The sequence below is a fragment of the Delphinapterus leucas genome, chromosome 15 (assembly GCF_059928025.1).
Source record: "Delphinapterus leucas isolate spDelLeu-1000000601 "Yukka" chromosome 15, BTC_Dleu_Yukka2, whole genome shotgun sequence".
Classification (NCBI taxonomy): Eukaryota; Metazoa; Chordata; class Mammalia; order Artiodactyla; family Monodontidae; genus Delphinapterus; species Delphinapterus leucas.
In genome coordinates, this window is record NC_143143.1 from 20,547,688 (window position 1) to 20,572,444 (window position 24,757).

At 42.1% G+C, this 24,757-nt stretch overlaps 1 protein-coding gene across 7 annotated transcripts in view; it reads left to right on the forward strand.

Moving 5' to 3' along the window:
* Nucleotides 1-7,291: 7,291 nt before the first annotated feature.
* COG7 (component of oligomeric golgi complex 7) overlaps nucleotides 7,292-24,757 on the forward strand; it is an 85,046-nt gene continuing 67,580 nt past the window's right edge. For 4 of the 7 annotated variants that reach the window (XR_016387795.1, XR_002646697.3, XM_022588546.3 and 1 more), the window contains exons 1-4: nucleotides 7,296-7,650; nucleotides 13,894-14,042; nucleotides 14,350-14,466; nucleotides 15,652-15,820. Coding sequence is in view for 5 of the 7 variants with exons in the window: in XM_022588546.3 (XP_022444254.2) it covers nucleotides 7,482-7,650; nucleotides 13,894-14,042; nucleotides 14,350-14,466; nucleotides 15,652-15,820 (604 nt within the window). In the remaining 2 variants the exon portion in view is untranslated. Of the gene's footprint in view, nucleotides 7,651-13,893; nucleotides 14,043-14,349; nucleotides 14,467-15,651; nucleotides 15,821-24,757 lie in introns of all 7 variants that reach the window. The other 3 variants (XM_089896025.1, XM_022588547.3, XM_089896026.1) reach the window with 3 other exon arrangements.

Consider the following 24,757-nt stretch of genomic DNA (forward strand, 5'->3'; position numbering starts at 1 on the left):
GCTAAGACTCATATTTCATTTACTGTTTGCTTGTCCACCTGGCTTCCAATACATGAACAAACTTGACTTACCCATAACTTTTTTGGCCGTGCCGTGAGGCTTGTGGGATCTTAGTTCCCCGACCAGGGATCGAACCGAATCCTCGGCCCCCTGCAGTGGAAGCGCGGAGTCTTAACCACTGGACCACCAGGGAAGTCCCTATGACTATTTGAAGTTTACCTCATGAAATCAAGCAAATATTTTAATTTTTGGCAAGGTTCAAATTAATACTGAGATGCAGTAAATGTCAAGGATAGAAAGGTAACAAAACTTTGGAAACCTTACGCATAAGTCTAGTCAAAAGCAGAAATCCATAACAATATACTTAGAAACTAATCAACAACACTTCCTATAAAACATTCAGTTAAATTTTGTAAACAAGATTATGTAATTCTAAAATTCATAACCCTGTCACCAAAATCTGAAGCAGATACCTTTTAGTCTATTCTTGTTTTTGAATGCATAGGTAAAATATTAACTTTAAAGCTAGTGGCAGGACTTCCCTGGCGGTCCAGTGGTGAAGACTCCGCGCTTCCACTGCAGGGGGCACAGGTTCGATCCCTGGTTGGGGAACTAAGATCCTGCAAGCCACATGGCGTGGCTAAAATAAATAAAGCTAGTGGCATATTGAAAGAATACACTGTGTAAAGCCTTTGGGAATGCAGTCAGCCACATTAATAGCTCAAATGGACAATTTGATCATCTCAATAGATGTAGAAAAGGCATTTTCTCTCATTCGTTGTTTATTCCTAATAGAATCAAACAACCAGCATCATGTTTAATAAGGAAATGACAACAGTGGCTTAAACAGAAAGGTTTATTTTCTCATTCAAAAGCAAGCCAGAAATAGTCCCAAACCATTTGTGGTGTCAACTGAAAAAAAATGCACAACTTAAAAGTTGAGAATTTTATTTGGCAGACCTACTGAGAATTGTAGCCAGCGATACAGCTACTCATAGCTCTGAGGGACTGTTCCAAAAAGGTAAGGGAAGTGCCAGGATATAGGCGTTTTTGTTGGGGAAAAAAACAACACTCTCCCCCATGTGTTTAAACATCAAAAAATTACTTTTAATCACAAAAACAGACATCTCAAGTTAATGATTTTAGTGCTTTTCTATGTATGGGAAAGATGGAAGAGCCTGGACTCTGAAATCATTCCTTTGATGCGCGTCTTAACTATCTAGGGCCAGTATCTTGATTTTTTCCATTCTGATTCCCCTCAGGGTACACCACGGGGCAGCTGCCACGGTTGATGGCTTTATGGCTGCAACATCCTTTGTTTAGGGAAGTGGCAAGCGACATTCTTAGGCCCTAAGTCAGCACCCAAGGATGTGCTCCTCAACATTATGTTACAAGCTTTAACTGCTGACTGTTCTAGGCAACAGGAAGGGAGAGGAAAACTGCTGACGTTCTTAAGGTTTCCTGGAAATTTTATGTGATATTTGCATTCACATCTTATTGGCTGTTTAGTAGCATGGCCACTCCAAGGTGCAAAGAAGGCTAAGAAATTGTCATATTTGCATACAATGCCACACACTTGGCTAAGGAAGAAGGGGAGATTGGATATTGTAACAATTTATCTGTTTACCATAAGACACTATGGCCATCTGTTCTACTGTTTAAAACCAAACAACTCAGGTATTTGTATGTACGTATGACTGTTTATATTTGGGTCGTAGAATTACAGATTTGTTTTCTTCAAAATTTATCTGAATTTTCTAAAGTTTCTAAACTGAAAAAGCATTATTTTAAATTCTCAATGTTAGTCTTTCAAAACCAAAGCAACAAAAGGGGCTTCCCTGGTGGCGCAGTGGTTGAGAGTCCCCCTGCCGATGCAGGGGACACGGGTTCGTGCCCCGTTCCGGGAAGATCCCACGTGCCGCGGAGCGGCTGGGCCCGTGAGCCATGGCCGCTGAGCCTGCGCGTCCGGAGCCTGTGCTCCGCAACGGGAGAGGCGACAACAGTGAGAGGCCCGCGTACCGCAAAAAAAAAAACAATGAAAGGTGGAAATTCTTCCAACCAACCGATTACCCTCCTAGGAGACAATATTACTAGTTCCTCATCTGTCCTTGGAGACATTCTAGGCATTTTTAAACAAATGAACTGTTCCACACTTTGCTTTTTTTTAAAAATGTAATAATATAGATGACTTGGCGATAATGCCATTATCAGTATGAACTGTGTAATAAAAAAGAACAACCCCTGCTTTCCTCTCTTCTGGCAGCAGATGGTATCAATCACTTATATGCTGAAAGTGCTTTGTATTAAAACTGGCACATGAAGTTGCTGATAGGTTCCATGTATCTCCAGCCTCTCACTTCCACTGGCTCAATTCCTGTGGGCCCAAGCCCGCTTGAGTCTTCCCTGCAACCCTCCCCCTTCCTCCTGCCTTGTTTCTGGTAGCCCTGCATGGTAGAGTGAAACAAGCATGGGTTTTGGGGTCAGGTTAAGTTTCTAGTTTTCTTGCCACCTTGGGCAAGTCACTTAACTCGGCCTTGGTTTTTATATTCTTAAATGGTAAAAATGTTAAAAATATACTTCATAGGTTTTGGTGAGGATTTAATGAGGTCACCAAGATACCAGACATGATAGGTACTCTTTAAATATAGGTGCTATTATTTCTCCTCAAATTGCCTCATCTGAGATTTCTCTTTTTTAATTTACTACCTTAACTTGTGGTGACTTCCATTTCGTCACTATGTTCATTTCAAAACCTCTCCTGCTCTCATGGAAACCAATGAAATTTTGCTAAGGATACTAATAACCTAATATTTGCAGAGACAGCAAAAAGGGTTGCATTTGATAAAATCTGACCATCCTCTCTATATTTGTAAGATTAGGGTCAACTTCAGGAAATGGAAAAAACTCAAGGTAACAGTGGCTTAAAAGATACTTAGATCACTGTATTAGCTTCCTGGCATTCCTGAGCAAAGCTGGGTGGCTTAACAGAAATTTATCGTCTGGCAGTTCTGGAGGCTAGAAGTCTGAAATCAGGGCCATGCTCACTCTGAAACCTGCAGGAGAATCCTGGTGATCTGCGACAGTCTTTAGCATTCCTTGGCTTTTAGCTGCATCACTCGTCTCCGCCTTCATTGTCATGTGGCGTTCTTCCTGTGTGTGTCACCCATGACCATCTTGTAAGGATACTGATCATATTGGATTAGGGGCTCACGCTACTTCCGTAAGATCTCAACTAGTTTCATCTGCAATGATGCTATTGCCAAATAAGGTCACATTCTGAGGGACTAGGGTTAGGATTTGTATCTTTTCTGGGGGGGTCAGCGGGTGGAGACACAGTTCAACCCACAACACTCTCAAGAACCCCAGAGGTAGTGAAACTAGGACTGGTGTGCAGTCCATGGTCAGGCACCTAGATGCCGTCAATCTGTTGCCCTGCCGTGAGTGACTTAATTCCTAAAAACACTTCATGGTTCAAGATGACAGTTATAATTCTAGCCATCACGTTCACATTCCAGCCAGCAGGAAAGGAGAGTAGTGTATACGCCATTCTTTTAAGAACATCTCCTTGAAGTCCCGCATAAAAGTTCTGCTCACGTTCCAGTGGCCAGTACTTAGTCACATGGACACACTTAACTTTTTTTTTGGTTTTTTTTTACAGCTAATTTTTAACTTATTCATTTACTTATTTAATTTTAATTTTATATTGGAGTATATTTGGTTTACAACGTTGTGTTTCAGGTGTATAGCAAAGTGATTCAGTTATACATATACATATATCCATTCTTTTTCAGATTCTTTTTCCATATTGGTTATTACAGAATATTGAGTAGAGTTCCCTGTGCTATATAGTAGGTCCTTGTTGATTATTTTTTATACAGTAGTGTGTATGTGTTATTTTTTTTGGACACACTTAACTTTAAAGAATGCTGGGAGATGTCTTTGTCTTGAGAGGCTATGGACCCGCTGGGGAGAACAGAATAGAATCAGGAGATATCTAGCAGTGTCCACCACACACTCCTGATGCTTTCCTATCCCATGGCTTTCTGATACTCTTCTGATTCTTCCCCCAGTTCTTCCTCCCACCCTAAACTTCCAAATATAGGCATGCTGCTAAAGGCTTTATCGTTAACCTTCATTGCTACTCTACTAAATCTCCCTGAAGTACAAATCTGACCCTACTACTTCAACCTTTTGATCATTTCATTGGATTAAGTAAAACCAATTTCCCTAGCATTCAAGGTTCTCCATAGTATAGCCTCATCCAGTCTTGGCCTCATCTGAATCTCATTTTCCCTTTCTGGAAAATAAAAATAATACCTGCCTTGACTCCAAAGGCTGTGAGGATTAAAATGGAAGTGTAAGGGAAAGCAAGTTTAATCTGTAAAGGTCTGTAAACATGTAAGGAATCTAGTGCTCTGTTCCTTCACATGGATGGATGGGTCCTGTGCTGTAGCCAATCTGGACTCTTCCCTGACCTATGAATCTGTCTAGTAGAAATGGAGAGGCTTCCACACATCTTATCTCAGGAGGAAGACACAGTCTCTTCTGGTAAACCTGGTTTATGCCAATGATCCAGACATGCAGCTGCAACCTGATTCTGATCACTGGGCATTTTTCTGATATCCTGTTATTTTTCAGCTGTTTCTTTCTGTTGAGTGCTCTGCTTATGGGACAGACTCACCTGCTAGACAACAATATTATATACCTTTGGCAGGGGCTGTTAAGGTTTGTACCATGTTATGATGTGCTGGCACACCTCCCTATACATGGGGTAGCAAGGAAATGTATTAACCAAATTTAAGAACCTAGAGGCAGTGAGTCTAGGGCTGGTATGACAGTCCCAGATCTTTCAGTGTCCTCTCTTTCCACTTCCAACAGCCATTCCTACCAGCCTGTCCATAAGAGTTCCTCATGGGCAGGTGTGGTAAGAAGCAAAACTGTTCCACATGAAGCCAGTCTGGGTGACCTGGACAAGCATTACGCCCATTTAGGGAAGGGTGACTCAGTTTTGGCAAGTCTCAAAAAGTGTGGGCTCAGAGGCAGAACTTTGGGCTATGGCCCAGTAAGGAAATTTGCAAGCCCTCTCTCCAAAAAGGCTAGCTATAAAGCTAGACAAATTTGACAAAAATAACCATTTCAGTGCCACAGAAATCAAATAAAGGTAGATGGCAATCTGAGAAGTGTTTATGCTTGAAAAGCCACTGAAGTTTGGGTAAACAACATTTGCAGTTTCTGTCATTCTTCCCTGGGGCTGCATCCAGCCTCTCCCTTGCACCAACTCTGTAGGATTGATATCTTCTCTGAAATGATGTTAGAAGTGACAGTTGCTGTGGTGGGCAAGTGGGGAGGGCCAGCACTTCTACTAGTTTGATGTTATGGTCATCATTAGAAAAAGCATGTATCTTGATGAAGATGTGCACATGTACATCAAGGACCAGAGAGAGCCCAAGCTAACCACACAATCCCAGCTGACACTGAGGCTGCATTCACATGCTGAGGAAGCAAAGGGGCACAGTGGAAAGGAAAAGCTGGGACCAACTTGAAAGTGACCTGATATTTCGAATGTGCTCCCTTACGCACACACAGATCCACTGACAGGACAGAAGCCCTACTAGCTCAAAAAATTTGGTACAACTGTAGTCTGATCATTAACTGCTATGTAGACACAGGAAGTCAGATTTTAAAATAAAATAAAAACAAAAAAAAATAGAGACATCAGATGCTACACACCATAGGGGAGAAATTTCATGAATTTATCTCAGGCAAGCTACTAAACAAGCAAACAAAAACAGGAACAATCTTTGGGGAATCCAGAATCTAGAGTTGCTACAATATATTATCTAAAATACCTAGCTGTCAATAAAAAATTATGAGATGTGCAAAGAAACAGGAAGGAAAGATCCATACTGAGGGAAAAAGGGGTAAATAGAAACTCAGTCTTCAGACAATGGATTTAACAATCAGCATTCAAAGTAGCTAATATAAATATGTTCAAAGAACCAAAGTAAACCATGTTTAAGGAATTATAGGAATCTATGACAAATAAATAGTGATTCTCAATAGAAAAGCAGTATAAAAAAGAAATGGAAATTCTGGATTGAGATGAGGAATTCACTAGAGCCTCTCAACAAAAGATTTGGGATGGCAGAAGAAAAAGTCAGTGAACCTGAAGATAGGTCAGTAGAAATTATCCAATCTGAAGAACAGAAAAAAGAAAAATAAATAGAGCTGCAGAGATCTGTGAGACACCATCAGGTGTCATACACATAATGGGAGTCGCATAAAGGACAACTGAGAGAAAGGGACAGGAAAGTTATTTGAAGAAATAATATCCAAAACCTTCCCAAACTTGCTGAAAAACAATCTGCACATCCATAAAACTCAACAACCTTCAAGTAGGATAAACACAAAGAAACCCATACATAGACACGTTAGAGCCAACTTAAAAACCAAAGCCGAAAATCTTGAAAGCTGTAAGAGAGAAATGACATACAATAGGTTCATAATAGATTAACAGCTGACTTACTTCTTATTGGAAATAATAGAGTTCAGAAGGCAGTGGGATGACATATTCAATGATCTGAATATGAAAAGAATTCTATTTCCAGCAGAACTGTTCTTCAAAAATGAAGGCATGGTTCCCCTGGTGGCGCAGTGGTTAAGAAGCCACTTGCCAATGCAGGGTACACGGGCTCGAGCCCCGGTCCGGGAAGCCCGTGCACCCCCAACTACTGAGCCTGTGCTCTAGAGCCCGTGAGCCACAACTACTGAAGCCCGCGCGCCTAGAGCCCACGCTCTGCAACAGGGGAAGCCACCGTGATGAGACGCCCACGCACCACAACGAAGAGTAGCCCCCACTCGGGCAACTAGAGAAAGCCCGCGTAGCAGCAATGAAGACCCAAAGCAGCCAAAAATAAAATAAAATAAATGAATTTATTAAAAAAAAAAACAAAAAACTCAGGCTCCAGTAGCAGGCTTGGCTGAGTTCAGCTCCCACAGCGCTACCTTCTAGCTACGTGACATTGAACCACTTGCTTAACTGCCTCAGTTCTTCCTCTTTAAGTTGGGGGAGGATAACAGCACTCATAGGACTGTGAGTATTAAGTGCGCTCATACAAGTAAGGGCTCTAGCATAAGCACATATTTAAGTGCCCAAAAGTCACTTAAGCTAGCAGAGCAAAAGGGACGCCCACACCCTCTGGCCGCCAGCCCGCCACGCTTCCCGGAAAGCAGGCAGTCACTATAGTAACGACCCCCTACTTCCGGAAGAAGTACGGCGTGCGGCGAGGGTCAATCCCAGCCGTACACATCAGCGAGCTGACTGAGGGGCTGTGGAGAGGCTAGTTGGCGGCGCCGTCAATCCCGGCCCGCCGCCTCACAGACCCGCGCGGGTGCTCTTGTAGGGCCGCTCGCTTCTGCAGCCTCGCGGAGGCCCAGAGCCAGCCCTTCAGGCCTGGACGCTGGGGTGCGGCGGTGCAGCCATGGACTTCTCCAAGTTCCTTGCCGAAGACTTCGACGTGAAGGAGTGGATCAACGCGGCCTTCAGGGCTGGCCCCAAGGAGGTGGCGGCCGGGAAGGCGGACAGCCACGCGGCCACCCTGGTGATGAAGCTGCAGCTGTTCATCCAGGAGGTGAACCACGCCGTTGAGGGTAAGCGGCCGGGCAGAGCTCCCAGCCGGGCCCGGGCCCCCCGGGGTTGCACGTAGTGGGCCGTACACGTCGGCGCCTCCCATGGAGAGCGAGCGAGCCCTGCTCCGGCTCTCCCGCAGTGCTTACCGGGATATCCAGGAGGAGGTCTCAGGCCGCTACTCCTCTCTCTCTGCAACACTTGCGGACTTGGGATCTTGGTTTTCCACCTCTGGCGGTGCTGTCAAGTTTCCTTTTAAAACTTAAAAGAGTGAATTTTAAGAATATTAAATAATAGTCAGCTGATCCTTACTTACATTTGGCAAAAAAACATATAGAAGGTGTATAGGAATGACAAATCTGGGAAACATTGTTTTAATGGATTTTAAAAAAATTATTTTATTGAAGTATAGTTGATTTATAATGTTGTGTTAATTTCTACTGTACAGCAAAGTGATTCAGTTTTATATATATCTGTATTTATATCTATATCTATATATACACATTCTTTTTCATATTCTTTTCCATTATGGTTCATCACAGGATCTTGAATATGGTTCCCTGTGCTATACAGTAGGACCTTGTTGTTTATCCATCCTGTATAAAATAGTTTGCATCTGCTAATCCCAAACTCCCAATCCAACCCTCCCCACCGACCCTGTTTTAGTGGATCTTTATGTCAGTGGGAAGATGGGCTGTCCTGACGGGAGACTTTTAAGTATCGAATTCACTAACCAGAATAGTGAATTATAAAAAATAACACACCAGAACCATTTCATTAACTCCTCGACCTGGTTTTCATTCACTGTATGTTTATTCAGTGCATACTGTAGCCAGTCTCTCTGCTCGGCTCTGTGGGAAAGAGGCTCAGACTGCCCACACTGGGAGCTTATGGTCCTGTAAATAGAACTTTGTTTTGTAGATGTGTCCACTGTTTAAGAAAAGGTGGAGGTGGGGGGACGCTTTATTTCACTGCAGATTCTTTATTGTACTTTGCATCTTTTAGTAATTATTGAGCATCTACTATGCACCTGCCAAGAAATGAGTGCTGGGGATGAAAAGTTTACCTTTCTAGAGCTTGCTGCCCTGTGGGGAACATACGTGAACTGTTTAATTACAGTGAAGGGTGGCTTTACTGAGAGTAGGACCGGAAGCTGAGAGCTGGATGAAGGAAGCAATTATCTCTTGTCTGGGAGAATCATAAAGGGCTTTTCCCTGTGTTAGGCCTTGAAGGAAGACCTCACAGGGCCAAGATGGGGAGGACACTAATAATAATATAATCACAAATATCTGAGTCCTTGGTATACATCAGGCACTGTTTTAAGTACTTTATATGCATTAACTAAGTGGTTGTCAACAGGGGTGGTGGAACTTCCCTGGTCCGCCTGCCAATGCAAGGGACACGGGTTCAATCCCTGGTCCGGGAAGATCCCACATGCCGCGGAGCAACTAAGCCCGTGCACCACAACTACTGAGCCTGCGCTCTGGAGCCCGTGAGCCACAATTACTGAGCCTGCGTGCCTAGAGCCTGTGCTCTGCAACAAGAGAAGCCACCGCCTTGAGAAATCCATGCACTGCAACGAAGAGTAGCCTCCGCTCGCCAAAACTAGAGAAAGCCCGTGTGCAGCAACAAAGACGCAAAGCAGCCAAAAAAAGCAAAAACAAAAAATCCACTTTCCAGTGCACAGGACGCAGGCTCGATCCCTGGTCGGGGAACTAAGATCCCACATGCTGCGGGGCAACTAAGCCCGCACGCTGCAACTACTGAGCTCGCGCGCCTCAATGAGAGAGCCTGTGTGCTGCAAACTACAGAGCCCACGCGCTCGGGAGCCCACGCGCCACAACTAGAGAGAGAAAACCCACACGCCACAACTAGAGGGAAGCCCGCACCGCAACAAAATATCCCACACACCTCAACGAAGAAGACCCCAGTGCTGCAACTAAGACCTGATGCAGCCAAAAAATTTTTTTAAATAAGTAAATAAATAATCCCTGCATAATCTGGCTCCTGCCAGCGTCTCCAACCTAAGAATAGATCTTGTTCAACATTGTATCTCCAGACCCTGGAAAACAGTTTGTGCCCAATAAATATCCACTGACTGAATAAATGAACAAATCAATCCTCCTATTAGAGTTCCTCAACAACTCCTGTTTGAGCCTCTGCAATAACTTCTCTTCACTGCAGACTTGGGACCTTGTTTCATCGTCCATAAAAATAAAGCTTTAAACCTCCGAAGGCTTCTCACTGCCCACGGGATGAAATCCAAACCTTCAGGATGGGCAAAGCACCTTTCACAGTTTGATCCTAATCTACTTTTCTAGCTTACCTCCAGCAGAAGTTCCCCCCATGAAAGTGCAATCCTTCAATAATAATAACACTAATGACTAATATAAATTGATGTTATTGATGAAGCTCTGTTTGAACTTCCCGCCTTTCTCTGGACTGGTTAGGCCTTTTTATACCCACATGCCTCTGCATGTTCCCTCTCCCTTTAATACCAGAGAGGTAGTGAAGTATAATGGATAACAGCCTGGGTGGGATCTGGAACCAGTTACCTGGATTCAAATCCAGGCTCCCCATTCATTAGCAACATGATGCTGGGCAAGTTACTGGCCTCAGCCGCAGTTTCTACAGCTATAAAGTGGGAATAATAACTATGCCTAACTCTAAGGATTACTGTCATTTTAAAATTAGATAATCATGCCAAGGGGAGGGGAAACTATTAACAGTTTGGCCAGGACACTTCTTCATTGCTCAGGACTCTCCCAAGCACTGCAGGACATTAAGCATTGTTGGGTCATTTCCACTAAATGTCCTACCATAGCAGCAACTAAAAAATTCCTACCAACTTCCAAATATTGGGGGGGTGCAGAGGTGGCATTTACCACCCCTGTTTTCTTTGTTTTTTTTTTTTAATTTTATAAATTTATTTATTTATTTTTGGCTGCATTGGGTCCTTGTTGCAGCGCGCAGGCTTTCTCTAGTTGTGGCGAGCAGGGGCTACTCTTCGTTGCAGTGCGTGGGCTTCTCATTGCGGTGGCTTCTCTTGTTGCGGAGCACGGGCTCTAGGCGCGGAGCATGGGCTCTAGGCGCACAGGCTTCAGTAGTTGTGGCACGCGGGCTCAGTAGTTGTGGCTTGCGGGCTGTAGAGCGCAGGCTCAGTAGCTGTGGCGCACGGGCTTAGTTGCTCCGCGGCATGTGGGATCTTCCCGGACCAGGGCTCGAACCCATGTCCCCTGCATTGGCAGGCGGATTCTTAACCACTGTGCCACCAGGGAAGTCCCTCTTTGATTTGTTTGTTTGTTTGTTTTTTTTGGCTGCACTGCACAGCATGCAGGATCTTAGTTCCCCAACCAGGGATCAAACCCGTGCCCCCTGCAGTGGAAGCACAGATTCTTTTTTTTAAAATTTTTTTAAATTTTTTTTTTTTTGGAATGCGGGGATTTTTTTTCAATTTTTTTTTAGTTCTTTTATTTATTTTTAATTAATTTATTTTATTTATTTTGGCTGTGTTCGGTCTTCGTTGCTGTGCGTGGGCTTTCTCTAGTTGTGGCGTGTGGGGGCTACTCTTCGTTGTGGTGCACGGGCTTCTCGTTGTGGTGGCTTCTCTTGTTGCGGAGCACGGGCTCTAGGTGCGTGAGCTTCAGTAGTTGTGGCACACGGGCTCAGTAGTTGTGGCTTGCAGGCTCAGTAGATGTGGTGCACGGGCTTAGTTGCTCCGCGGCATGTGGGATCTTCCCGGACCAGGGCTTGAACCCGTGTCCCCTGCGTCGATAGGCAGATTCTTAACCACTGCGCCACCAGGGAAGTCCCCATGCAGGGATTTTAATGGCACATTAAAGAGTTTTGATTTGGTTTAAAATTAGTGTAATGGGAAGGTACTGGAGGATTTTTAAGCAGGGGAATGAGATGGTTTGATTTATGTCCCCATTCAGGAGACTATGGTTGTAGTCCAGAAGAGAGGTGACAGTGGCTTCGTCTGAGGTTATAGCATTAGAGATGGTGAGAAATGGGTAGCTTTAAGGTATTTTTTAGGAGGAAGAAAGGGGAGGACTTGCTGATGGATTGGAATGAGGGATGAAAGGGGAAGAAAATCAAGAATGATGGTAGATTCTTGAACTGAGCAACTGGATGGAGGTGCCAAGTGTTCAGCAATGTTGAGAGAATTTGTAGTAAACATTCATAACCCACTACCTAGATTCTACAATGAGCAGTGTGCTGTTCTCGCTTTATCACAATTCTGTCCATCCCTCTCTCCATCCATTCATCCATCTTATTTTTGATTTTGAAATAAATCAGTATTTCATAGTAAGTTACAGACATCAGTACACTTCACCCCTAGACATTTCAGTTGGAACCCTAAAAATTATAGAGTTCAATACTTGTTTACGGCTCTTTTTTTTACTAGATAAAATTTACATAAGGTGAAATGGAGGGACCTTATCTGATAAGTTTGGGTTTTGACAGATGTATACGCTAGTGTAGCTCAACCTCCCATCAAGATGTAGAATGTTACCATCACTTCGGGAGGAGCCCCAGGCCCCTTTCACAGGGAGATTTGGCCCTTACCCTCCCAGAGGCAACCACTGGAGGTGAGACTTTGTTTTGATTTTTTTTGGCCACACTGCAAGGCTTGTGGTGTCTTAGTTCCCCAACTGGGGATCGAACCCAAGCCCTCTGCAGTGGAAGTGCGGAGTTCTAACCACTGGACCGCCAGGGAATTCCCAGGAGGTGATAGTTTTAAAATGGATACTAGAAAGAATTAAATTTGTGTGTGGACGTGCTGTGGAGAGGGAAGAAGAGGTTCAGCCAGACATGAAGAGTGACTCTGAGGTTCCGCAGGCAGGGGGCCGGGCTGGGACCATGACAGTGCTGTAAAAATCAGCGCTGTAGAAATCACTGTTCCCTGGTGGCACAGTGGTTAAGAATTCGCCTGCCAATGCAGGGGACAGGGGTTCAAGCCCTGGTCTGGGAAGATGCCACATGCCACGGAGCAACTAAGCCCGTGCGCCACAACTACTGAAACCCGTGCACCTAGAGCCTGTGCTCCACAACAAGAGAAGCCACTGCGATGAGAAACCTGCGCACTGCAACGAAGAGTAGCCCCAGCTCACCGCAACTAGAGAAAGCCCGCGTGCAGCAACAAAGACCCGCCTCAGCCAAAAATAAAATAAAATTAAAAAAAAAATCAGTGAAGTCTCTGTGCCTCGAAGAACTCTTTGTTCTGCCTTTGTTTTCTTAAAACTTTACTTAAGGTCAGTGCTGGAGACAGATTGTTATTTTATGGCAGAGCTGGATGAACAGGTTCCTGAAGCACGTCTTCAAGATGTTAAGGTTCCGTTCAATGCACTGGTGGAGCAGAAGGCTCTGGACTTCTTTGGTTGATTCCCCAGCGAATTGCTATTTAAAGGGCTAAAGGGTTATGCTGTTAACCCTCCTGTTTCCAGATAACACATCATGGTCTGCAAGAATTTTCAGATTTTATTCTACACTTGGGATGCCTGTTAAAAAAATGCAGGTTCCTTGATCTTGATCTTCTACCAGGATTCCTAAATAAGAATCTCTGGCAGGTGGCCTGGGGACCTGCATTTTAACTGCATTCCAGCTGATGCTGTTGGTCTGTGGACTACATTTTGAAAAGACTGTGGAAAGCAGACATTGGGTCCAGACACACGTTGGTTTCAGCTCTGAAATCTTGGGCAAGTTACTTAACCTCTTCTGAGACTTAGTTTTCTCATCTGTAAGAGGTGGCTGCTAATGATGGCCATGGACATTAGGTGATATAATGTATATAAAGCACCTGGTGCAGAGCTGGCATTTACCACTGTCACATTCCTGCATTCTCCTTCCTTGAAAAGGGAGTTGCTTGGGAGTTCCCTGGCAGTCCAGAAGTTAGGACTCGGTGCTTTCACTGCCAGGGTCCAGGCTCAATCCCTGGTTGGGGACCTAAGATCCCACAAGCCACGTGGTGTGGCCAAAAAAAACCCCCCAAAACCAAAAAACCAAGGAGTTGTAGTAAGAAGACAGCTGATGTTGGGTCAGGTTGACAGTTTATTCACAGGGCCCTCACCATCATTCTGGGGAAGACAGGGACCCGGCATAGGCCAGCTCTGCGCCTCTCCCCCACCACAACTTTCCACAGGCTCAGAAAACTGCGTGGTTGGTAGTGCCTTAGGGAAGATTTGCTTCCTGCCGTCTGATTTGTTCATATTGTTCACTGGTGAGTGATCTGACGTCCACCTTTGGTTCTTGGGTTCTTGCTGCAGAAACAAGTCACCAGGCCCTTCAGAACATGCCCAAAGTGCTCCGTGATGTAGAAGCCCTTAAACAGGAGGCATCTTTTCTGAAAGAACAAATGATTCTTGTCAAGGAGGACATTAAAAAATTTGAACAGGACACATCTCAGTCGATGCAGGTATTTTGGCTCCTGTCCTAAGTGTTGACTCTTGTTTTTGGAAGATGTTCACTTTCCTAGTGGGAGGTCAACCTTAACTCAAAATTCTGCCAAGCGCTCAGACTACTCTTTTGTTTGGTTCTTTCAGCTTATTCATCTCTCTTTAGCACCGCTGAACAATTTAGCCATGTAAGCGGTGTTGTATGGGGTACAGAGGCTCCCTAAAGGCAGGAGCATGCCACGATACTTAGGTTTCGAGTCACTGATGGAAGGTAGAGGAAATGGAACTGCCACATCTTTAGTGTTCGACCCCTCATTTCTCTTCTAGGTATTGGTAGAAATCGACCAGGTGAAGTCCCGAATGCAGCTTGCCGCAGAATCTCTTCAAGAAGCCGACAAATGGAGCACACTGAGTGCTGATATCGAGGAGACATTTAAGACTCAAGTAGGTTTCTTGTTTAGGGGATGTTGTGACATCTCTTTAAGCAGGAACTTGAGGTTTGGAGAAACAAATGAGCTAGCTATGCCACTCACAATCAGAAGGGCTAGTAAATAGCCAGGTGTGGGAGTATTCAGGCATGGGTTGGGGGCGATCTGAGACTGCTCTGAGATTTTCCACCTTCTTTAGTGTGTATCATCTGCTTGACAAGCGTTTTAGTCACAAAAGTGAGTTCAGGAAAAGCTTAAAAAGACAGAGAAAATGGAGTAAATGGGAGTGTGGAACTTGGGCAGGGGTGCCCTACACACCGCGGGACCTCAGCAAGTTACTTTACCCTCCTTGGATAGCAAAGTGTGGAAGATAGTGATATTTTGGATACCTGGTTATAAGGGTGAAGTAAGATGATATCTTATAAAAAACTTTTTGTTTTCAATTGTAAAACAAAATGAATTATTTATCATCTCTTTTGCTATTTAAAAAAAAACTTGAAAAAGTTTTTTAAAAGTTCTAAATGCACATGGGAAGAATTGAGTAAACAGGAATAAACAGTGAAAAATAAGTCTTTCTCATAGTTCTGACCCTCCCAATTCCCTAATTTCCCTTCTAAATACAAACGCTGTTGTCAGCTCTGTGCCTGTTCTTCTGGATAAACGCACACACATATATGTTCCTTGCCCTGTTTTTCCCCCACAAATGGTAGTGCATTGTGAATACTGCTTCACACGTTTTTTTTTTAAGTTAACAATCTATTATTCTGTCAGTTATCGTTACCTTTTTAAAAAAAAATTTATTTATTATTTTTGGCTGCGTTGGGTCTTCATTGCTGTGCTCGGGCTTTCTCTAGTTGTGGCGAGCGGGGGCTACTCTTCGTTGTGGTGTGTGGGCTTCTCATTGTGGTGGCTTCTCTTGTTGGGGAACACGGGCTCTAGGCACGTGGGCTTCAGTAGTTGTGGTGCTCGGGCTCAGTAGTTGTGGCTCGCGGACTCTAGAGCGCAGGCTCAGTAGTTGTGGCGCACGGGCTTAGTTGCTCTGCGGCTTGTGGGATCTTCCTGGACCAGGGCTTGAACCTGTGTCCCCTGCATTGGCAGGGAGATTCTTAACCACTGAGCCACCAGGGAAGCCCTGTCCATTCTTAATTGAAGTAGCAGGGGTGTTTTAACATAAATATCCTCTATTCTGGTCTTTTTATAGGACATAGCTGTAATTTCTGCCAAGCTCACAGGTATGCAGAATAGCCTAATGATGCTTGTTGATACACCAGACTACTCAGAAAAATGTGTGCACTTGGAGGCGTTGAAGAACAGGCTGGAGGCCTTGGCCAGCCCCCAGATCGTAGCAGCATTCACATCTCAGTCTGTAGGTGAGTGCTGGCCATTTATCGTCTCTCTGTACACCTCTTCACGAAGGTAAGGCTTTCCGAATCTTCAATCTTTAGAATGTCTTAATGGTGACTAAATTATGTAGATTGGGGCTTCCCTGGTGGCGCAGTGGTTGAGAGTCCGCCTGCTGATGCAGGGGACACGGGTTCGTGCCCTGGTCCGGGAAGATCCCACATGCTGCGGAGTGGCTGGGCCCGTGAGCCATGGCCGCTAAGCCTGCACGTCCGGAGCCTGCGCTCCGCAACGGGACAGGCCACGACAGTGAGAGGCCCGCGTACCGCAAAAATAAATAAATAAATAATGTAGATTGGAAGTCAGTCTGTAGCTGCACCACCAGGGAAGCCCTACTTTTCTGTTTCTCACTGTCAACAACAGTTAACAATGTTTTTTACTCCCTCCTGTTCTGAGAATGCTTTCTTCCCTTGGCTTCTGAGATGGAGCATCAGTTTTGTTTATATAGTGGTACATTTCCAGTGTGAAATTAAATCATAAGAAGTTCTGATATCTTTGTTTTTCTAGTTTGTTTAAAATTTATTTTTTTATTGAGGTAACATTGGTTTATAACATTATGTAAGTTTCATGTGTACAGCATTATATTTCTACTTCTGTATACGCTACAGCATGCTCACCACCAAAAATTTAGTTTCCATCCATCACCATACAGTTGATCCCCTTTACCAATTTCGCCCTCCTGGTGCCCCATCCCCTCTGGTAACCACTACTCTCTTCTCTGTATCTAAGTGTTTGTTTTTATTTGGTTTGGTTTTTTCATTTATTTTGTTTGTTTTTTATATTCCACATTTGAGTGAAATCATACGTTATTTGTCTTTGTCCATCTGACTTATTTCACTAAGCATAATACTCTCAAGGTCTATGGTTGTCGCAAATGGTAAGATTTTATCTTTTTATTTTATGGCTGAGTAGTATTCCACTATATATATCGCATCTCCTTTATCCAATCACCTGTTGATGGGCACTTAAGTTGGTTACATATCTTGGCTATTGTAAATAATGCAGCAGTGAGAAGTGCTGATATCTTAAGAGTTCTGATTGGTATTTTATTTTGTTTTAGGATGGGTGAGCCTAGGCTTTAATAATTAAGAAACGTCTATAGCTAGATAAATATATATGAATATGCAGACATGTGCACATGTAAATTCTTATCATACGTAAAAACGTTATAAAATTTCAGTATGCTGAGTTTGACCATGTAATTTATTATTAAACTAGGACACTTTTGAGAGGAAAAGGGAGTGCTTTCAATAGTGCAGCTGGGGCAACAGGTGTAAACCAAGACTGTCCTGGGCCAGCTGGGACATATAGTCACCCCTGTACCCATACAGTATAGAACCCTTGGAGAATGACCCTCTGGATAGTTGAGTTTTCAGTGTGGGTGAGAGCAGCTGAACCTCCTCATTCTGAGCAGTAACACTATCTTCCCTCCAAAGATGGTTTCTTTCCACTCTAGTTCTCTTGATAGTCAAGACCTGCAAAGGTTTGGCCTCCCTTGCCCTGGTGGTGAAGTCACACCAAAGTGGGGCCCTCTTGGAACTCAGCCCTGGAGAGTTGTGTATGTCTGTTCCCAGGAGCGAGTCATCTCTTTTGTAATCCCTGTGCTGTTCAGTAACTCCAAAGACAGAAACAAGTCTCAGTCAGTACTTGATACTATCCCGTTAGGTAATTCTAAAAAGGTAAATATTGTCAAATTTTATTAAATGGCCTTTTAGCATCTTTCAAGATCGAATGTGTTGTTTTTATTTCCTCTGACCTACCAATATGGCAAATCATATTAATAGCATTCCTAATTTTACATCATTCTTACAATTCAAGAACAAGCCCTACTTGTTCACCGTGTGTGTGTGTGTGTGTGTGTGTGAGTGAATATACTACTAGATATTTGCTGGTATTTTATTTATTTATTTTTTGGCCATGCTGCGAGGCTTTGTGGGATCTTAGTTCCCTGACCAGGGATCGAACCTGGGCCCAAAGAAGTGAAAGCACAGTCCATAACCACTGGACCACCAGGGAATTCCCCTGAAATTTTACTTAAAATTTTTAAATTGAGGTCCTGTAAGTGAATATCTCTGTTAGGTTTTAGTATCATGATTGTGTTGGTTTCACAAAAACAACTGGGACCGTTTCATTCTTTCTTACTATTAGGATTTAAATAGCATTTTTATCAAATATTGCCATGGCCCCATTGAAGGCTTTCTGTCTGCAGTTCAGCTTGGGTATAAGTATGAGGACCTCTGCCTTCTTTTTTGTTTGTATTTGCTTTACTGTGTCTTTGCCTATTTTGTCTTAACCCTCAAACTTCCTGAGATGTTTTATTTTAGACTTGTCTGTTGGAGATGGCACATAGTTGAATTGTATTTTTTGATTTAATCCTGATATTTCTTTTTTAATCAGTGGCTTTATCCCATTTAGGTTTTTCTTTTTAACAGAAATTTCCAGTCTTACATGTTTCTATTTTTATATTTTCTTCTTTACGTTTCTTTTGATCTCTATATTTTGCTGTTTTCTTTGTGTTTTTTTCTCATGGGTAACTTGAAAGATACATAACTTGTTTTTAGTTTTACTAGTGATTTATGACTTCAAATAATAAACTAAATTTTCTTCTCAGTTTATCAACATTGTAAATGAAACAATATATGATTCCCTCAGTTAGTGCATTTACACTCCCCTCCCTTTCTCCCACCCTTCACCCTCCCCCTGCCCTATTCTAGAATATTGCATAGTCTAGAATTTCTCTTCATGGTATACCATCAAATTAATAATCTTTTTATCATGTAGCTTTCTCTCTGAAATGTAAACATTATAAAATTTTTGTGTTTTATAATATTTTATTTTTATATAACTGTTTTATAACCAAAAATTGCCATGGTTTTCTATGCTTAATATCATGTTTTTAAGTGGATTCAGTCTCATTTCCAGACTTTTCATCCCACATTTTCCCCATTTGTTAATTCTTTTTTTTTTTTTTTTTTTTGGCCACACCGCGTGGCCTGTGGGATCCTAGTTCCCTGACCAGGAGTGGAACCCAGGCCCTCGGCAGTGAGAGCGTGGAGTCCTAACCACTGGACTACCAGGGAATTCCCTGTTAATTCTTTATTTTGAGGCTTCTCTTCATTAGCAGGATTCTGTTTTTAAGTAGACTTTTTTTTCCCTCAGGAAGGGCATGGGGATCATATGTATATCCTTGGTATTTAAGTAAAGAATGTGTTTTTATTGCTTTTCCATGTAGAAAAGAATGACTGCTTTTGGAATTCTTGGTTCATACTATTTTTCCTTCTGAAATCTAGAGACGTTGCTTCTTGTCTTCTGCCAACTATATTCTGATGTTCAGTATGAGAGTGGCCTGCCTAGTTTTTTCTTTGTACGTAGTATTTTCCTTGAATAGTTAAAATAGGGTGGGCAAACATTGTCTGTAAAGGGCCAGATAATAAATTTTTGGGCTTTGTGGGGCGTATGGTCTGTAGCACAAATACTTAATTCTGCAGTTGTGGCACGAAAACTCATATGTAAATGAATGAGCTTCACTGTGTTCCAATAACATTTTATTTACAAAAACAGTTGGTAACTTGGCTCATAGTTTGCTGACTTCTGGCTTATGAGATTCTTTTACCCTGTAGTTTAGTTACTTTACTAGGTTATTTTTCAGTTTTGAAAATTTTTAATGTTTTCTGGAACATAGTGTCTTATTTGCTGATCATATTTTTCTTCATTTCTAGAAAATTTCTTTCTTAAAAAACTTTTCCTTCTATTTCATTTATTTTCTTTTTCATTTTTGAGAACATCAACTCTCTGTTCATTAGCTCTTCCTTTCCCCCCTCAACGTATAATATGTTCACGCTGGTCTATTTTGGCTCTTTGCCAACAATCTCCTCTCCTCCATAGTCTTATTTTTCAAAAGTCTGTCTTCCATTTGATCAATAGCATTTTCTAAAGTATGTGTTCTGCTCTTTGTTCTTCTAATTAATTTTTAATTCATCATATCATTATTTATTTCCTCATTTTTTTTCTTAGCTCTGCCAGCCTCCCTTTATATCTCATTGTAATACCTTAGATCCTATTGAAGAAAGCGTATACCTTGTGTAATTTCCTTGAGAACGTGAAGCAGTTGTAGTGCAAAATTTTCTCCTCTTCCCTAAGGTAAATCTTTTGAAGTGCTCTCTCTTTTAAGAAAAGTTTTTTTTTAATTTCAGTTTTGTTATTTATTATTTATTTTTAATTAATTAAATTTATTTTTTGGGCTGTGTCTTGTCTTGTTTAAAAATTTTTATTTATTTATTTATTTTATGTATCTATTTTGGCTGCGTTGAGTCTTTGTTGCTGTGCTTGGGCTTTCTCTAGTTGCGGTGAGTTCGTTGGGGGTGTGCAGGCTTCTCATTGCAGTGGCTTCTCTTGTTGCGGAGCACAGGCTGTAGGCACGCAGGCTCAGTAGTTGTGGCGCACGGGCATAGTTGCTCCGTGGCTTGTGGGATCTTCCCGGACCAGGGCTTGAACCCCTGTCCCCTGCAATGGCAGGCAGATTCTTAACCACTGCACCACAAGGGAAGCCCTGTGTCTGGTCTTAGTTGCAGCACACAGGGTCTTCGTTGTGGCACGGGCTCTTCATTGTGGCATGTGGGCACCTCTCTAGTTGTGACGTGAGGGCTTCTGTCTAGTTGTGGCGCACGGGCTTAGTTGCCCAGCAGCACTTGGGATCTTAGTTCCCCAATCAGGGATCGAACCTGCGTCCCCTGCAGTGGAAGGCAGATTCTTTACCACTGGACCACCAGGGAAGTCCCTAAGTTTCAGATTTAAATCCAAGGTCATGAGGCTTTTCCCTTGTGTTTTTTTCCTAAGAGTTTTACAGTTTTAGCTCTTGCATTTAGGTTGTTGAGCCATTATAAGTTAATTTTTGTATATGGTACAAGGTAAGGGTCCAACTTCTTTCTTTGGCATGTGGACATCCAGTTTTCTGAGCAACATTTTTTTTCCTGAGCACATTTGTTAAAAGGACTGTTCTTTCCCCATTGAATGGTCTTGACCTCCTTGTTGAAAATTATTTGACCATGTATGTGAAGGTTATTTCTGGGCCCTTTATTCTGTTCCATTAGGCTGTATATATGTCTGTCCTTATGCCAGTACCACATAGTTTTGATTATTGTTGCTTTGTAGTAACTTGAAATCATGGATTGTGAATCAACCAATGTTGTCCTTCTTTTTCAAGATTGTTTTGGCTATTTGGGGGTCCCTTGAAATTCCATATGAATTTTAGAATGGGTTTTTCTGTTTCTCCAGAGAACACAATTGAACACCATTTTGGAAGGGATTACATTGAATCTGTAGATGGCTTTGATAGTATTATCATCTTAACAATATTAAATCTTCTAATTCATGGACATAGCATGTCTTTTTATTTATTTGTGTCTTTTAAAATTTCTTTCAGCAGTGTTTTGTCACTTTCAGTGTAAAAGTCTTTTAGCTCCTTGATTATATTTATTTCTAACTATTTTATTCTTTTTGATGCTATTATAAATGGAATTGTTTTCTTAATTTTTTTTCAGATTGTTCATTGTTACTGTATAGAAATGCAAGTGAGTTTTGGTGTGTTGATTTTGTATTCTGCTGCATTAACTTATTAGTTCTAACAGGTTTTTTTTTGGTGGAATCTTTAGGGCTTTCTATAAATAAGATCATATCATCTGCAAACAAAGATATTTTTCCTTCTTCCTTTCCTGTTTGAATGCTTTTTACTTCTTTTTCTTGCATAATTATTCTGGCTAGAACTTCCAGTACTAAGTTGAATAGAAATTGCAAAAGTGGGCATCCTTGTCTCATTCCTGATCTCAGAGGAAAAGTTTGAAATGGTCTTTCACCATTGAGTATTATGTTAGCTGGGGGCTTTTCATATATGGCCTTTATTTTGTTGAGGATTTTTGCTTCTATTCCTAGTTTTTTGAGTGTTTTTGTCATGAAAAAGTATTGAATTTTAACATGCCTTTCTGCATCAGTTGAGATGATCACGTGCACGTGGATATTTTTCCTTTGTTCTGTTAATGTGGTGTATTTCATTCATTGATTTTCATATGTTGAACCTTCCTTGCATCCCAGAGCAAATCCCACTTGGTCATGGTGTATAATCCTTTTAATATGCTGTAGAATTCAATTTGCTAGTATTTTGTTGAGGATTTTTATATCAATATTCATCAGGAATATTAATCTGTAGGTTTCTTTTCTTGTAATGTCTTTGTCTGGCTTTGGTATTAAGGTAATGCTGCCCTCATAGAATGAATTAGAGAGTATTCACTGCTCTTCAGTTTTTTTGGGAGAGGTTGAGAAGTATTGGTATTAATTCTTTAAGTGTTTGGTAGAATTAATCAGTGAAGCCATCTGGTGTGCTTTTCTTTTTTGAGAGGTTTGTGATTACTGATTCAATTATTAGTTTTAGGTCTTTTCAGAGTTCCTGTTTCTTCATCATTCAGTCTTGGTACATTGAGTATTTTTAGGAATTTGTTCATTTCCTCTAATTTATCCAATTTGTTGGCATATAATTGTCCATAGTACTTTCTTATAATTCTTTTTATTCCAGTAAAATTGGTAGTGATATCCCCTCTTTCATTTCTGATTTTATTTATTTGAGTCCTCTTCCTTTTCCTTAGTGAATCTAAGTAAAGTTTTATGAATTTTGTTCATCTTTTCAACCCTTGATTTTGTTGATTTTTGTTTTGTTTCTGTATTCTCTATTTACTTATCTCTGCTCTGCTCTTTGTTGTTTCTTCCCTTTTGCTAAATTTGGGTTTAGTTAGTTTGTTTTTTATTTTCATAGTTCTGTAAGATGTAGAGTTTAGGTTGTTGATTTGAGCTCTTTCTTCTTTTTTAGTGTAAGTATGTACAGCTATAAATTAGCTCTTTGGGCTACTTTTGTGGCATCCTATAAGTTTTGGTATGTTAGGTTTTTGTTTTCATTTGTCATTTTCTAATTTCTCTTGTGGTATCTTCTTTGACCCATTGGTTGTTTAGGAGTATGTTGTTCAGTTTCCACATATTTGTGAATTTTCCAGTTTTCTTTCTTCTGTTGATTTTTAGTTTTCTACCAGTGTGATCGGAAAAGATACTATATGATTTGTATGATTTTAATCTTTAAAAATTTATTAAGACTTGTTTTGTGGCCTGAGATACGGTCTATCCTGGAGAATGTTTTATGGGTACTTGAGTATGTGTATTCTGCCATTGTTGGGTGGAATGTTCTGTACTGTCTGTTAGGTCTAATTGCCCTGTAGTGTTTGTTGAAGTCTCTGCTTCCTTATTATCTTCTCTTTGGTTGTTCTTGACGTGCTCTCTGCATGCACCTTCTGTATGCTCTGTTCCTTTTCTTTTTTACCCCCTGTGGTACTTTTGCATAGGTCACATGCTGGAATTTTTTTGTTTGTATTTGTTTCTATTTATTCATATTTGTATGTGGTTGCTTTTTTCTGGGTCTACTGTTTACTGAAAAATAATTAGCATGGGACCTCCTTGGAAACCCCTCCTTTGTTGACCTGGACTTGGTTGAGAGATTTCCTCTTGCCCTTGATTTAAAGGCTACGTTCTGTGTTGTGCTTTTCAGTTGCCCAAAGAGAATGGGTTCAGGACTCATCTCCAGGCTTTTCGTTCCATATCTTCCCCATTTGTCAATTCTTTATTTTGAGTCTTCTTCTCATTAGCAGGATTCTAGGACTGGAGCCGGGCCTTTGGAAAATCACCATCTGGCAGCTTTATTCCTCATGTTTTCTCATGAATTTGTGGCAGCTACAGACCATGGAACTCACCTGCGCGGTTTGGGTGTATGTCTAGTTATGTGAGGTTAGGGGAGTAGGAGTGGCGGCGGGCAGCTCCATGAATTTAACTTTTTTCCTTTCCTTCTGTGTGAGTTGGCTACTTGGTGCTGGAATCAGGTTTGAAGAATGCTCTGTGGGTCAGGATCATGGGCTTTGGTTTGGGGGTTAGCTGTTTTTGACAGCTTTCATTCACAGATCCGAATTAGGCTTGATTCCAGATTCTACTCTCTGTAGGCAGGATGCCGATTCAGAACGGGGAAATGGCGCTTTTCAGCCCTGTGGCTGTCCCTGTCCCACTGCTGAGCTGGTATGGAAGCAGGCCTTCCCCCGCCTGCCCAGTCCTCCCTTGGCTCCCAGTCTTTACCTTTCCATCACGCTGCTCCATGCGTGATACATCCAGAGTTCTCCCAGCATCCCCACTCATCTGCCAGAATGATTGAATATCTGATTGGTATTCTGTGAAGTTTGGCTTTTTCTTTTTTTTTTTTGGCCATGCCCTGCAGCCTGTGGGATCTTAGTTCCCCAACCAGGGATCGAACCCACGCCCCCTGCATTGGAAGCGTGAGTCTTAACCACTGGACTACCAGGGAAATCCCCTCCGAAGTTTGTAGTACAGACATTTTCCTGGCTTCAACACAGATGAATGATATTGTGTTTTTCTTTGGGTGGTTAATTTTGAATATTTTTTTAAAAATTAATTTATTTTTGGCTGCATTGGGTCTTCGTTGCTGCACACGGGCTTTCTCTAGTTTCGGCGAGCGGGGGCTACTCTTCATTGCAGTGCATGGGCTTCTCATTTCAGTGGCTTCTCTTGTTGTGGAGCATGGGCTCTAGGCGTGTGGGCTTCAGTAGTTGTGGCTCGTGGGCTCTAGAGCTCAGGCTCAGTAGTTGTGGCACACAGGCTTAAATGTTCCGCGGCATGTGGGATCATCCTGGATCAGAGCTTGAACCCGTGTCCTCTACATTGGCAGGTGGATTCTTAACCACTGCGCCACCAGGGAAGTCCCTGGGTGGTTAATTTTGGTGAGTATCAGGAAGGGCTTTTTTCTGCCGCAAAAGTAATATGCTCTTTAATCAGTCATCTTTCCTAGAAAGCCAAGGTGCTTCTTTACT